At 40.8% G+C, this 14,085-nt stretch overlaps 2 protein-coding genes across 2 annotated transcripts in view; one reads left to right on the top strand and one right to left on the bottom strand.

Annotated features, from left to right (window-relative positions):
- Positions 1–14,085, top strand: part of ndufa2 (NADH:ubiquinone oxidoreductase subunit A2) — a 197,232-nt gene that overhangs the window by 150,708 nt on the left and 32,439 nt on the right. The gene's annotated exons all lie outside the window — the stretch shown is intronic.
- The window catches only part of LOC109914128 (IK cytokine), a 32,547-nt gene that overhangs the window by 1,572 nt on the left and 16,890 nt on the right, over positions 1–14,085 (bottom strand). The window contains exons 10-16 of the mRNA XM_048603904.1: positions 12,536–12,554; positions 10,620–10,698; positions 8,900–8,980; positions 8,230–8,287; positions 7,126–7,214; positions 4,531–4,639; positions 2,822–2,856 (exon numbers count right to left, since the gene is read on the bottom strand). Coding sequence (XP_048459861.1) covers positions 2,822–2,856; positions 4,531–4,639; positions 7,126–7,214; positions 8,230–8,287; positions 8,900–8,980; positions 10,620–10,698; positions 12,536–12,554 — 470 coding nt within the window. The remainder of the gene's footprint in view (positions 1–2,821; positions 2,857–4,530; positions 4,640–7,125; positions 7,215–8,229; positions 8,288–8,899; positions 8,981–10,619; positions 10,699–12,535; positions 12,555–14,085) is intronic.

Raw genomic sequence — 14,085 nt, 5'->3', positions numbered from 1 at the left:
TCCCCCATTTCTGAAGAAGGTTCTAGGCCTGAAACGTCAGCTTTCCTGCTCCTCTGATGCTGCTTGGCCTGCTGTGTTCATCCAGCTCTACACCTGGTTACCTCAATTTAAAACTGTTGTTTACAAGATGAGTGTCAGCCAGGACATTATGAGAATCCCTACTCCAATTAATGTTGTGATGTTTTCAACTTCCACCTGAAACAGCGAGTGGAATCTCACTTAAAAAAATTCATTGGTATTTCTGACTACATAACAATCCCTTCAAAATGCAATGATGTATCAGTGTAGATTATGTGCTCCACTCCTGGAATGGGGTTCAAACTCACAACTTTCTGGGAGTCAAGATTAAGTCAAAATTACACATGTATCTTTCACTTTTCCAATTCTGAAGTTTGGTTTCAGCCTTGACACTGACTATGTAGTAACGTTGTCTCAGAATCAGAAAGTCTCAGGTTCAAATCTCACTCCAGAGACTTGGGCGTGACAATCTGGGTTGACATTTCAGATGAAACGTCAAACAGAGTCTGCCCTCTCAGATTGATATAACGGATTCCATTGTTCTACTGGAACATAAGGAGGGGACAATGCAGAATGCCCCGACTAGTATCCATTCTTCAACCAATATGATTGAAACAGATCAGCATGCCAGCTTGCTGAGGAAAAAGCTGCTTTCTTTGTTTCCTACATTTTAATGGTGAATGCACTTCGAAAGTATTTAGTTGACTGTAAAGTGTTAAGTATCTTGGGACTGTGAAAGATAATAACCCAGTTAGTTCTGTCCACCTTTATCAAAGAACTCATTAATTTACCTGGAATAACGTTAGAAGTCACACGACACCAGGTAATAGTCCAACAGGTTTATTTGAAATCACAAGCTTTTGGAGCGCTGCTCCTTTGTCAGGTGACTTCCGACCTTGTCCACCCCAGTCCAACACCTCCACATTAGGTATAAAGTTGCCGTAATCTTACCAGACCATAGCACTGCAATCTCATTAGAGAGAGATGACTGGTGGTGGTTTAACCTAACAGCCACCATCCCTCAGGCAAAGTGCAAGGTTAAGAAGGAGAGATCCTTCATGGTAATCCATCACTCAGAACCTTTGAGTGAAGTGCCTTTTCTAAAACCAACAGAAAACTGTCACGTCTGCACATATATTTTTGACTCTTTAAAAGTAATTTTACAACCGTCAGTCAAAAGGAATAAACTAGCGTATTTTGTAAGATGACCTGGGTTTTGATAGAGTTTGTTCAACTTTGCCATTTTTAGGGTCTTTTGACATTACACATACCACTGGCCTCACTAAACCAAGCAGCCATTTTGCCTTGCCATACAATGTAGCCATGACTCAATTTCAGAACTCTAATAACCAAAAAGTAGTCACCAGCCAGCAATAGATGCTCAATTAAAGTAGTACCTCAGTTATGTTATAATTGAAGTATAAGTTATTAATTATAAGTTATTAATTAGTTAATAAAGAATGGAATTTTACTAATTCCAACCAAATAGCTTTATGTAAAATACTATTTGAACAGACTGGAAGAAACTAGACACCTTGATGGTCTTACAATGTTAGAGACACTGATGAATGGAGCTACATTAATTTTAAAAGACAAGGACATCATTCTAAAACACTTCATTGTCGTCACGTTTAAGGCAATGAGAGACATGGACAGATTAAATTGGGGTAATTTGCAACCCAGGGCCTGGTTGTGGATCTATGTTAACCCAGCTTCTGGGGGTTCTTTTGTTCTCAGGGTCCCAGCAAGCGTGAGTGATTTCCTCAGAACTGTTCTGAGGAAGGGTCACCGGACCTGAAACATTAACTCTGATTTTTTCTTCACAGATGCTGCCAGACCTGCTGAGCTTTTCCTGCAACTTTGTTTTTGTTCCTGATTTACAGCTTCTGCAGTTCTTTTGGTTTTTATTTAACTCTGCCTAGGAATTGCGTTTCTGTTAGTATGAAAACTAGATATATTTCCTGTCAACTTGCTAGGTTCTGGATTGGCCACCGATTTGTAAATCTGTCTGGGCTTCTTTGGATCTTTTGTTTGTCAATTAAATTGTCATTAGTTGTTACATAGATGTGTATTGTTTTATCTTGTCTATATTTGATAAACCTAGGTATTGTCCATTAACTAGGAGTCGCAGCCTTGCCTGAAGGCATGTCCCTGTTGAATTTAAAGCATCCAAAGTAAATCATTTGAAGCGGTTAATTTGAGATTCTAATTAGGCACACATAACTAATCTAAATTATCCAAATATCCTTTCACACTTTTAAGGACAGTCACATTTCACCAGACATTTGTTGATGGGGATGCATTGCACATGGAGCCACAGTGAGCACAAAACGTCGGAGTGTCGTATCTGAAGATACGACAGATTGTCAGAGCAGCATTAAGGCTCAGTTGCCTCTGATCATGATCCAGTGATAGCTACTGGACATGATTCCACTCAGGATTTGAGATAGACTGAAAACATGATCGGGGGAACAGCATGGGTGCAGTGGAATTAGTGAATGATTGCTCTGGCAAAGAGGCAGCACAGATGCAAGCTGGCCGAACAGTCTCCAAATCCACCTCTAACCTGTACGGTTTTATCAGCTGGCAAAGTGCTGCTTAATGGACTGCAACACATGGTGGGAAATCAGGCTAGGCTGTAATGTGGCTGAAAGGGCTGCCAATATTCTCACACACAATACCAACTGGGCAAACTACAAAAGGCACACCAACATTGCAGAAGTCAGAAACCAGCAAGCGTCAGATGCTTAAGGGGATGAAATGATGAAAAATGGAACATCTTATGACTGAAAGCACCACTTACCCATCCGCCTCCAACTTCTTCCTCTTTTCAATGATCTAAAGGTGAAACAAAAAGATGTTTGTAGTCTTTATCTTACTTTTGTAAAGTTCTTTAATGTGATATCAATGGGAAACAAAACAATAATGAACTGATCCGATGCCTGTGGATCCCATGTAACTTCATCTTTTGGATCAGCCTGCCATGAGGGATCTTGTCAAAAGCCTTGCTCAAGTTCATATGGACAACATCTACCATGCACAATGCTCTCATCAATCATCTTTGTCATTTCCTCAAAATACTCAATCAAATTTATGAGACATGGCCTTCCCCGCACAAAGCCATGCGGCCTATTGTTAATAAGGGCATGTCTTTCCAAATGTGAGTAAATTCTATCCCTAAGAATCTTCTCCAACAATTTCCTCAGCACCTCAGCTCATCAGCCTGTAATTTCCTGGATTATCCCTGTTGTCTTCTTAAACAAAGGAATGTTGTTGGCTAATTTCCAGTCCTCTGGGACCTCTTGTGAACAAAGATAATACAAAGATTTCGTACAAGACCCCAACAATTTCCTGACCTCTCTCCCACAACATTCTGGGATAGATCCCATCAGGACCTGGGGACTTGTCTACCTTAATGCTTTTCAAACCACCCAATACCACCACCTTTCTAATATTGACATGCCCTATAATATCAACATAACCCTCCCGAGACTCACCATCCAACATGCCCTTCTTCTTCATGAATACTGCTGCAAAGTATTCGTTCAGGACCTCACCTAGTTCCTCCTTCTCCGTGCATAAATTCCCCCCTTTGTCCTTGAGTGAACCTACCCTTTCCCTGGCTACCCTCTTGCTCCTTGTATATGAATAAAACGCCGTAGGATTTTCCTTAATCATGTTTGCCAAAAACATTTCCTGGCCCCTTTAAGACTTCCCAATTCTTGTTTGAGTTCTTTCCTGCTTTCTCTGGATTACAGGAATAGGCAGGGAATTGAGGGATATGGACTGCGTAGAGGCAAAAGTTTTTTGTTTAGAAAGGCATCGTGTGTTGTTGCAGGCTTGGTGGGCCAAAGGGCCTGTCCCTGTGTTGTATCGTTCTTTAACAAAAACAGAAATTTCTGGAAAAGCTCAGCAGGTCTGGCAGCATTTGTGGAGAGAAAATCAGAATTAACGTTTCAGGTCTGTTGACCCTTCCTCAGAACAGTTACTTGACCCGAAATGTTAACTCTGATTTCTCTCCACAGATGCTGTCAGACTTGTTGAGCTTTTCCAGCAATTTCTGTTTTTGTTTCTGATTTACAGCATCCGGAGATCTTTCGCTCTTCTTTTATGAAATCTTTTTCACAAAATACAGACTGATAAGACGTTTTGAGCATACAGTAACTTTACAAACCCGAGACTGCATCTTTCAACATGATCAACTTTGCAATACCAACCAGTGTACTCTAGTGAAAGAAATGAGATACACATGGTAACCCAATAACAACTAATCACTCCAGAAACCAGATTCATATCTGCAACACGAGTCCATTAACCCACTGTACCATCTAACCCTTCCTATGTACCAAATTACTGATCCTTTGCAATTTTATTAACATATTTTATACAGTTTTTGCTCTAGAGGCATATTTGAGTCAACAATGAAGCAATTGTGAACAGATGAACAGCAGGGATGCTCTCTGCCTGTGTTTAGCTGGCCATGAGTTATCATTTGAGATTGACACTACATACCGCACTGATCTTTTTCCACTGTCGGTCCAGTTCTGCTTTCTCATTTGTTTCTTTGAAGCGTCGGGTTTTGCGTCCCTCAGACATCTTGATACCATACTGGAAGGCAGCTCTGGAAAGGGCGAGAGAGTGTGAGTGAGTGAAATTAGTATGCCTCCTCACTGATAGTACCAACATGAATTGACAGGGGAGGCTTCAGCTGTGGATAAGTTAGAACATTTTGGTTTAATTCCCACTCCAGATATCAGATCACAAAGTCCAGGCTGACACTCTAGTGCAGGACTCAGAGTGCTGCTCTGTCAGACGAGGCATCTTTTGGATGAGACACTAACTTAGTGTCCTGTATGCCTCTCATGTTAAAAAGAAAAATGTTGGGCACTCCTGCAAGAATTGCAGGTTAATGATCAGATCCTGCTTTTTGTGCTAGATTGCTGTGCGCAGAAATTGGCGGTGGCATTTGCTACCTTACAATAGATACTACATTTCAAAAGTAATTTGTTGGCTGTAAAGCATGCTGAACTGGTGATAGGTGTGAAGGAATCAAACAATTATGTCTTGGCCATTCTGTCCCTCCAAGGCAGCAACTAGGCTTGTCCTCTTCGTTATAACTGTGGGAATTCTCTCTTTCCAGGGGTTTGTTCAAATCCAAATTGAAAACTGTCTGCAAGAGACTATCCACATTCAGACACTGCAGTCCAGATCTTCTTCACTTGCTGCATGCTTCTCTACATGTCGTCCTTGCCTTTTTTGCCATTAATCTTAAATTTCTCATCCCCTCTGCAATGGAAACAGTTTCTTCCAGTCTTCTCTGCTCAGATCCCTCACGATCTTCAGCACCTCTTACTAATTTCCTCTCAAACTTCTCTTTCACAGGAGAACAAACCCAGGATCTCTGGTGAAACTACACAACTTAAATCTCTTAGAACTCTTCATGAATCTTTTTTTCATTTTCTCTCTTCCTAAGTAACGCTGTCCAGAAGTGGGCACAATAGTTCTGTCCCAACTGAAGTAATGTTTCAGAAATATTTTCTACAACTTGTCTTTGCACTCAATGCCTCTATTTATAAAGTTCAGGATCTTGTGGTTCTTTTAACTCACTTTCCCAAATTGCTCAGCCATAGATTTATGCACAAATATCCCCAGTCTTTCTCTACCTGCACCCATTATAAAATTGTACTCTTATATTTTATATTGCGTACTTTCATTCTTCCATGCAAAATGTTTCACTTCATAAAAGTTCTTCATTTAGTCATTAAGTTTCATCTGCTACTTGTCACAGCTTGGCTAAGCTTGTGAGTCTTAGAGGTTTACAGCAGAGAAAAAGGCTCTTCAGTCCATTGTGTCTGCGGTGATCAGAAACAAGCACCTAATTATTCTAATCTCATTTTCCAGAACTTTGTTCTTTTTCTTATTTGCCTTGGTATCACAAGTGAACAATTACATTCTTAAATGTCATGAGGAGGTCTACCTCTACTACCCTTACAGGCAGTCAGTTCCTGATCACCCACACCATCTAGGTGAGAAAAAATCCTTGCATCCCCTCTAAATTTCAGCCCTTTAACTTCTGGTCGTTAATCCCACCAGCAAGGGGAAAGTTCCCGTCTACCTTATTTGTGTCCCTCATCATTTTATACATCTCAATCATGTCCCACTGCAGTCTCCTCTACTCCAAGAGGAATAACTCCAGTCTGTCCAATCTCTCTTCATAACTAAAACTTTCCAGCCCACGCAATGTCCTGGAATATTTCGTCTGCACTCTCTCCAGTGAGGTGTATTATGATCCTCTTCCCAATTCACCAACACTGCCAAATTTTGTGTCCTCAAATTTTGAAGTTGATCCTGCACTGCTGAGGTAGGGTGACACACTGATGGTACAGGAACAAGGATTTACATCCATGTAAGCGGGTGGGTGACTGCCCAAATCGTCCTTCAGGTTTGTGGAGGTGTTGCCACAGAATCTTTGGAAAATTGCCGCAGTACATCACGAAAACAGTACACTCTGCAGCCAAGATGTACCAGTGGTGGAGGGAGTGAACAATTTGCATGGCGTCAACTGGTCTGCTTTGTCTTGGATAATATCGAACCGCATGAGGGTTGTTGCGGCTGTGCTCATCCAGAGGTGTGGAGAGTACTTCATCACGCTCCTGATTTTTGCTATGTGTATGACAGAGGGGCTACGGGGAGTCAGGTGAGACACCCAGTGCAGAATACTCACTGTTGTAGCAATGTCATGAATTTGGTTGGCCCAGTTCAGTTTTCCCAGGATGTTGATGGTACAGGATTACATGACAGCCGCTGGACATTATGAGAAAGTGATTGGACTCTGTTGTTGGAGATGGTCAATGCCTAGCACTAGGGTGGCAACAATGCTACTGGCTACTTATCGGTCCATGTATAAATGCTGTCCAGATCTCAGTAGAACATAATGAGAAATATAAAACACAATCTCAAACTGAAATGAATTTCAGGAGGCTGTCTGTGACTCATAGCCTGTTTGGCCAGTCTACAACTGTGTTCTGCTTAATAATGTTCAGGGTGGTTTCATAAGAGATGGCAGCTTGCCTTCAGCAACTGGTAAGATGAACTCTGTGTACTTACTTGGGTAATGCTTCTTTGTTGTTCATGTATTCACTGTACTCCTCCTGTGTGTCGAAATCCCAGCGCCCAAGTGGCCCTTTCTTATTGCCCTATAGAGGAAAGTAATAGAAATTAACAGCTGTCTCTGATATTTCCTGAGAAATTATTCTGTAAGCACACTAGCCGGTAGAGATGGCATGTAGAATGGGGAAAGTTGTGCATTGATTCTTGATCTGCATTGAGTAAGTCAACCTCAGTTCAGAGTAGGAGTGGTATATTCAGGTAACAATATTGAGAGATGAGGAAAGGATGGAGAACAGCAATGGGTGGGCCTAGACAATCAAATGAATCCTGCAGAAAACACACTAAACACGAAGAAAACCTACCATTAAATTAATTGTTTTTTTTAAATTCATTCATGGAATTTAGGCATCGCTGCCTAGGCCAGCATTTATTGCCCAGGGGCTAAGAGTAAATCACACTGACGTGGATCTGGAATCAAGTGGTAAGGATGGTAGATTTCCTTCCCTAAAGGGTACTAATAAACCAGATGGGTTTTTCTGACCATCAACAATGATTCATGGTCATCATTAGATGTTTAATTTCAGGTTTCATTAAAAAAAGAATTCAAATGCCACCATCTGCCATGGCAGGATTTGAACCTGGGTCTCTGGATTAGTAGTCTAGTGATAATACCTCTAGGCCATTGCATCTCCATTAATGTCTTTTGGAAAACAGCAAATAAGTTTTAATCAAAACAAAAAGTGCCTTAATACAAGGTGCTGGAGTCATTGAGGCCTTTTACTACCTTAAATGCACTATATATGTGCAAGTAGTTAATGTTGTACTGATGCTCTCACAATGGCACCATTTTCAAAACAAAAATGTTCATGCGGTATGGGTATCATTACCCATTGTACAGTTAAGGGTCAACAAAATTTTGGCGGCTCTGGAATCAAATGTTGGCCAGAACTCGCCAGATCAGGGAAGCAGATTTCTTTCCCCAAAGGACGCGGACATGGAAGTCCTACTGTGCACCAGTATTGCCAAAAAGTGTTTAATAACTGGATACAGTATAAGCCATATAGCTATTGTAGCACATAACTTTTGCTTCTAACTTCTTACCTGATCCATTTTACTGTAATCGACCTCTTCATCACTGTCAACAGCCATATCATCCAGACTGTAATAGGGCAGAAATGTGGAAAAATACAAAATCAATGTACAAGTGGTTCAACTGGCTCAAGTGCGTGGGAACCCTGTCACCCTGTGAGGGAGCGCTTAACACTAGATGAGAGGCACTGTGTGCATTACTTTATTGTTTGATAAATTTATCCCACTCTGGATTTAAGAGGTTGGCTTCTACTAACGATTGAAGTTCCCAATTCAGAAAGGGGCTTTGCCTGTGCCAGCTCTTCGAAACAGCTGTCCAAATTGTCCAAACCCTGACATGACCCACACCCTCTTTCAAGTGTATAATCAATTCTTCTTTGAAAGTTATTACTGATTCTGCTTCTACCAGCTTTCAGGTCAGCACATTCAACAACAACTTGAGAACTTTCAATGAGAACAACTCGTGGTATTTACTATTTCCCCTCTTCTCCAATCTTTAGTTTTGCTGGCTGTCTTAACTGTGTCTTTTGATTACCAACCCACCCTCTAGTAGGACGTTTCATGTTCCTTCTACCAAAACTACTAATACATTGTTATTTGGCACTGTACATGTTGAGGTTTCCTTTGGAATTCTGAAGAACATTGGTCTACACATTTTATGTCAGGGATTTCCAACACTTACGTGGCTGGGTAACACTCTGCATAGCTGTCTGACGTTCCAAAGAAATCTCCAAGGCGCTTCTTCTCATCTTGTCTCTTTGCCTTGATACTCAGTTAAGGAAACACTGATCGTGTTGCTTTGCCTGAATGCATCCGTAGGGAAGCCGAAAAGAAAATTTGGAATTGTCAATTGTCAGGAAAAACCCATCAGGTTCACAATGTCCTCTAGAGAAGGAAACTGCCATCCTTACCTGGTCTGGACTGTGTGTGACTCCAGGCCAATAGCAATGTGGTAGACTCTCAATTGCCCTCTGGGTAATTAGGGAGGGGAATAAATGCTGGCCTAGCCAATGATGCCCACATCCCATGAACGAATAAATAAAAGCTAAGGCCTGAACAGTAAAATTTTACAGGAAAAGAACTGTAAACTTCAAGCTCAGCATAATTTCTTTCAATATAAAAATTTAAAGAAATAGCACTTTCATGTTTAATATCCCCACCAATCTAATTTTTAAGAATAGGTTGGAAATCACTACTGCCTCATAGTCCAATCAAGACGTAAATGAGAAATGCTATTCACCCACTGCATCTTTTGAAGAGGTCAGGAGGGTAGAAAGAATACACCATTTTAGTCAGGTAACAAAAACTGTAAAAAAACAAAATTGTAAGTAACGAGCCCTCTGCAAATTCAGAGGTGCAGATGTCAGTGTTGGAAATGCAGACCTCTAAGAGAAACTTGAACAGCTCCAGAATTGATGCCCATTGGACTTTGCGTTTAAAAGCTGGCTTAGGCTCTAGGGGGCTTTTGAAGCACAATGTTAGTTTGTTAATTGGTTGGCTGGCTTCTGGACAGGAAAAGGATCCAGAAAAGAATAGTTGAAACTGGTGTTTGTGCCTAGATCACAGATTTACAATAAAAACATTGTATGTCTCAGACTCTTTTGCTGTTTAATTCCACATATGGATATTGGTCTAATAAACAGAGATATTGCCAGCAAGGCAAATGTATTTCACCCACCCCTAAACAAGTGAGTGGGTTGGTTACTTCACAAGACAGTTAAGAGTCAAGCACACTGTCGAGATTCTGGAGTCACATACAGATCAAACTGGGTAAATAAGGCAGACTTCCTTCCTAGTGAACTGAATGGGTTTTTAATAGCGCTCTGGTAGCTTCATGGTCACCATGATTGATACTAGCTTTCCACTCCAGATTTATTTAATCATTGAATTTCAATTTCCCAGCTAATATGCTGAGATTTGAACCTGTATCCCTGGATTATGAGACCATACCTCTGGATTGTCAGTACAGTGATTGGCAGTTGCAAAGTGATGAGATTTGTGTATAAAGTGAAAAACTTAAATTCAGCAACCACAGAAGATTACAATCACTCAAATCATTCCTCTGAAAGTCATCAAACAACTAACAATGAAATTCCAAATGAACATGTTAAATGTTCATATCCTCATAGGTTTTAAATCTCATTCCAGGTTGACACACACTCACGTGGAATACAGAGACAGCGCTCCTCTGTTGGAGCTGCCTTCTTTCTAATGAGGTGTTAAACCCAGCCCAATCTGCCCTTTCTCCGGCTGATGTTAAAGGCCCCATGGTACAAGCTTCTCATTGAGAAGAGTTCTCCCCAGCGCCCTGGTCAACACCCATCCCTCAAACATGTCTTTTTTTCCTGTATTTAACTTGAGGCTCTGGACAAACATGGGTCTCTGCTGCACAGAAAGGATATGATTCTGCCCCCTGCCATCCTCCAGCTCCTGCAAACTTCTCATTGATTGACTTAATCAGATCCTTTGCTGACCCAGGGCCTGGATGAAACAAAATAAAAGACATTAGTTACATCATAATAAATTTTTCAGGACTCATTTCCTCCGGTATGATATTTTTAAAAAGCTAAATGCAGCGACAGTTACCCCGACAACTCAAGAGATGACAAAGGTGGATCTGATTTCCTCTTAAGGTGATTTTTTTTTAAACTGAAGTTAAAACCCTGTAAAAGTTGCGCAAGGATAAAAGAATTAGTGCTGAAAATAGAACATGTAATTTTCAGGCAGCTAGTTTTGAGATTAAGCACTCCTCTGCCAGGGATAACATGGGCCGCTTTTACTCGGATCCTGCAACATGCCACAGCGACACTCCATCCATTTCCTGCCAACTGCATTCCCTGCTATTCAGGGAAGATACTCCTTCACCGCTCACAGCAGCTGACTCGCAGTCTCTCTCCAAGCAACTGCCACATTTTGTTCTCAGGACACAGGCACTGTGATGAGATTTCCATTTATTAGCCACTCCTCATTGTCATGAGATGGTGGCAATGGGTATTTTTCTACCGAGGTGCCAGTTCAGGGGCAGTTAAGAATGAACCACATTGGAGTGCGGCTGGAGTCACACAACAAACAGCAAATAACAATACAACACAGGAACAGACCCTTCCGCTCACCAAAACTGTGACGACACAGGATGCCTTTCTAAACTATAAACACTTTGTCTCCATATCCCTCTCTTCCATGCCTATTCATGTATCTGTCAAGATGCCACTTGAATGGTGCTACTGTAACTTCTTCTACCACCTCCTCTGGCAGCACGTTCCAGTCACTTACCACCATCTGTGGCAAAAACTTGTCTCTTACGTCTTTAAACTTTCCACCTTTTACCTTAAACCTATGTCTCCTAGACACTTCGACACTGGAAGAAAGACTCTAACTATCCATTCTATCTATACGTCCCACAATTTTGTAAACTTCTATCAGGTCGCCCGTCAGCCTCTGACATTCAAGTCAAAATAAACCAAATTTGTCCAGTCTCTCCTCTTGTCAATACCCTTCAAACCAGGCAACATTCTGTAAACCAGAACAGGTAAGGACTGCAGCTCTCATTCCCTAAACAAAATGAGCTTCTGATCTGATAATCTATCAGCTTCTTAGCCACTTTTACAGAGAGCAAGAATCCTACATACAGAACTAAAAATAAAAAATCCAAACACTCAATCCTTCACTTTGTGGGTGTGGGACTCTTTTTAGTCCATGCTTCAGAATCAACAATCCAGTGACATAGCCACACCCTTGTTCCTTTTGAACAATTTTCTGCGCTTGCATGGCCACAGGAATCTTTATCAAACTTGTTAAAATCCACGATGCAAAGAATATTAGTCAGCATACAGAGGGGACATTTATTCGATGATCAGACTCTGATGGATTTGACCCAAAGGCTGTCTGGCCTTTGATGAAAGAACTCCTGTGTAATAGCAAATGCTAAGAAAAATATCTCAGTGCTGCTGGGGCCGTTTCACAAAATGAAATATGGACGAGGTAATTATCTTGTTAATTTACATTGCAAAGAGGCACATCCACAGTTAAGTACATATGAGCTATATCAAAACAGAAAAGTTAATAGCTTTTAACCAGCAAAACATGTCGTAGGGACTGGCATAGTTTCAATGGGGCTGGATAGTCTCTTTCTGTGTTATACTATGATTCTAACCTGCAATGGAAAAGGTGGAACAGTAAATAAAAGGGCAAAGCAGAAAAAAAAATTGAGACATTCATAATGTAATCTAGATGCCAAGGCAAACATGGAGCTGTAGCTCCATGAACTATTCCCAATAGGCCGGATATAATAAATCATCCCCCCAAAAAAGATACTCACCGGTCTCCGTATCTGCTGGCTATTTAAAAGAAAAGAAAATGGAAATAAATTAGGATTGAGAGAGTCAGAATTACTGATAGTACACAATGCTAACTAACCAACAACAATTGCAGAGTCAAAAAAAAAAAATCACAAAATCCCTATAATGCATAGGAAAAAGACTGAACTCTAAAGGAGCAAATTACTGTCGATGCTGGAATCTGTACTAAAAACAACAAATACTGAAGATCACAGCGGGTCAGGCAGCATCCATGGAGAGAAAGCAAGTTAACGTTTTGAGTTATCTAGACTGAGTATTTCCAGCAATTTCTGTTTTCTGTTTGTGTTCATTATTTTATTCAGAAACTTTCAATGCAATGTCCAGTGAACGACCTGTATATTACATCACATCATCTTTACTCTTTTATAGTTCTTTTGCAGCTTTTGTTTTCATTGATATGTTTCCAGACAGTCAGAACAATTTTAAAACTGGTCAATTCTCAAACCTTTCTATAAAGTATAACTGCAGTCAATTGAGGATTTGCTGTGCCTGGTTAGAAACTGATGCAAGATTCACAGTGCTGCTGGGATCTAAATGACAATGGCATCAAGCTAGGCCCTGCATTGACCCATCTTTATGAACTGCAGACATTAAATAAGCAATCTACACTTGGGCATTATTGTACACAGAAATATAATGAATGTCAGGATCCACACACTTACAGAAGGATATTTACCGTTTTAATTGTAAACCTCCGAACTAAAGCAAGATGCATACTTTCTATGGATTATTTTCGGAATAACTGCACTGTCAACGGTAATGGCAAACAATTATTCATTGAGTCTACTTCAGCTTAGACTGCCAATTACTTTCAATTGATTTCCCTCCAAATGCGTTTAGTCTTGCATAACCCAGGAAGGTCTGCTGGTTCATTATCATCCGAACATCAATATCAGATAAACACCAAATCTAGGATAACACAGCAAAATGGACGGCCCTGCCCTGTTGGAGATGTTGTCCTTCAGAAGTTAAACTAAGACCCTGTCTGTCCTGATCTTAGATGAATGATAAAGGTACCCAACTTACAAGACTGCAATGGAGTTCAACCTAGTATCTTGGCCAATATTCATTCTGCATTCACTGGTATTAGCAGATCATCTAGGCAAAGGCATTGCTGTTTGGGAGAACTTCCAGTGTGCAAACTGGTTGCTATGTTTCCTGCATTACAATAGTGACTACAATTCAAAATACACTTAATTTGCTTTAAAGGGCTTTGAGATGCCCTGTGCATATGAATGGCGTAATTTTATTCAAAATGTAAACGACATTCCTTCTTTCAAATTCGACTTAACTTACATATCCTTCCACAGCCTTACTCCAGTCTACTGCCACCAGCTGAAGTCTCTGCTTATGGCCACTGCTCTTCTGACTCTAAAGCAACCGTCTGGAGACACCCAGCTTCCACCACCCCTCGTACTGTAAGTGGAATGGCCTCTATCTATTCCACCTCTCTATTGCCAAAAATAATTCTGCCTCTTCAACTCAATAGCTAAGAGGACACAACAGTAAA

The sequence above is a fragment of the Rhincodon typus genome, chromosome 12 (genome assembly GCF_021869965.1).
Source record: "Rhincodon typus isolate 14 chromosome 12, sRhiTyp1.1, whole genome shotgun sequence".
In the NCBI taxonomy this organism is placed as follows: Eukaryota; Metazoa; Chordata; class Chondrichthyes; order Orectolobiformes; family Rhincodontidae; genus Rhincodon; species Rhincodon typus.
Note: the sequence above shows the minus strand (reverse complement) of the source record. Positions and strands in the feature narration are given on the sequence as shown.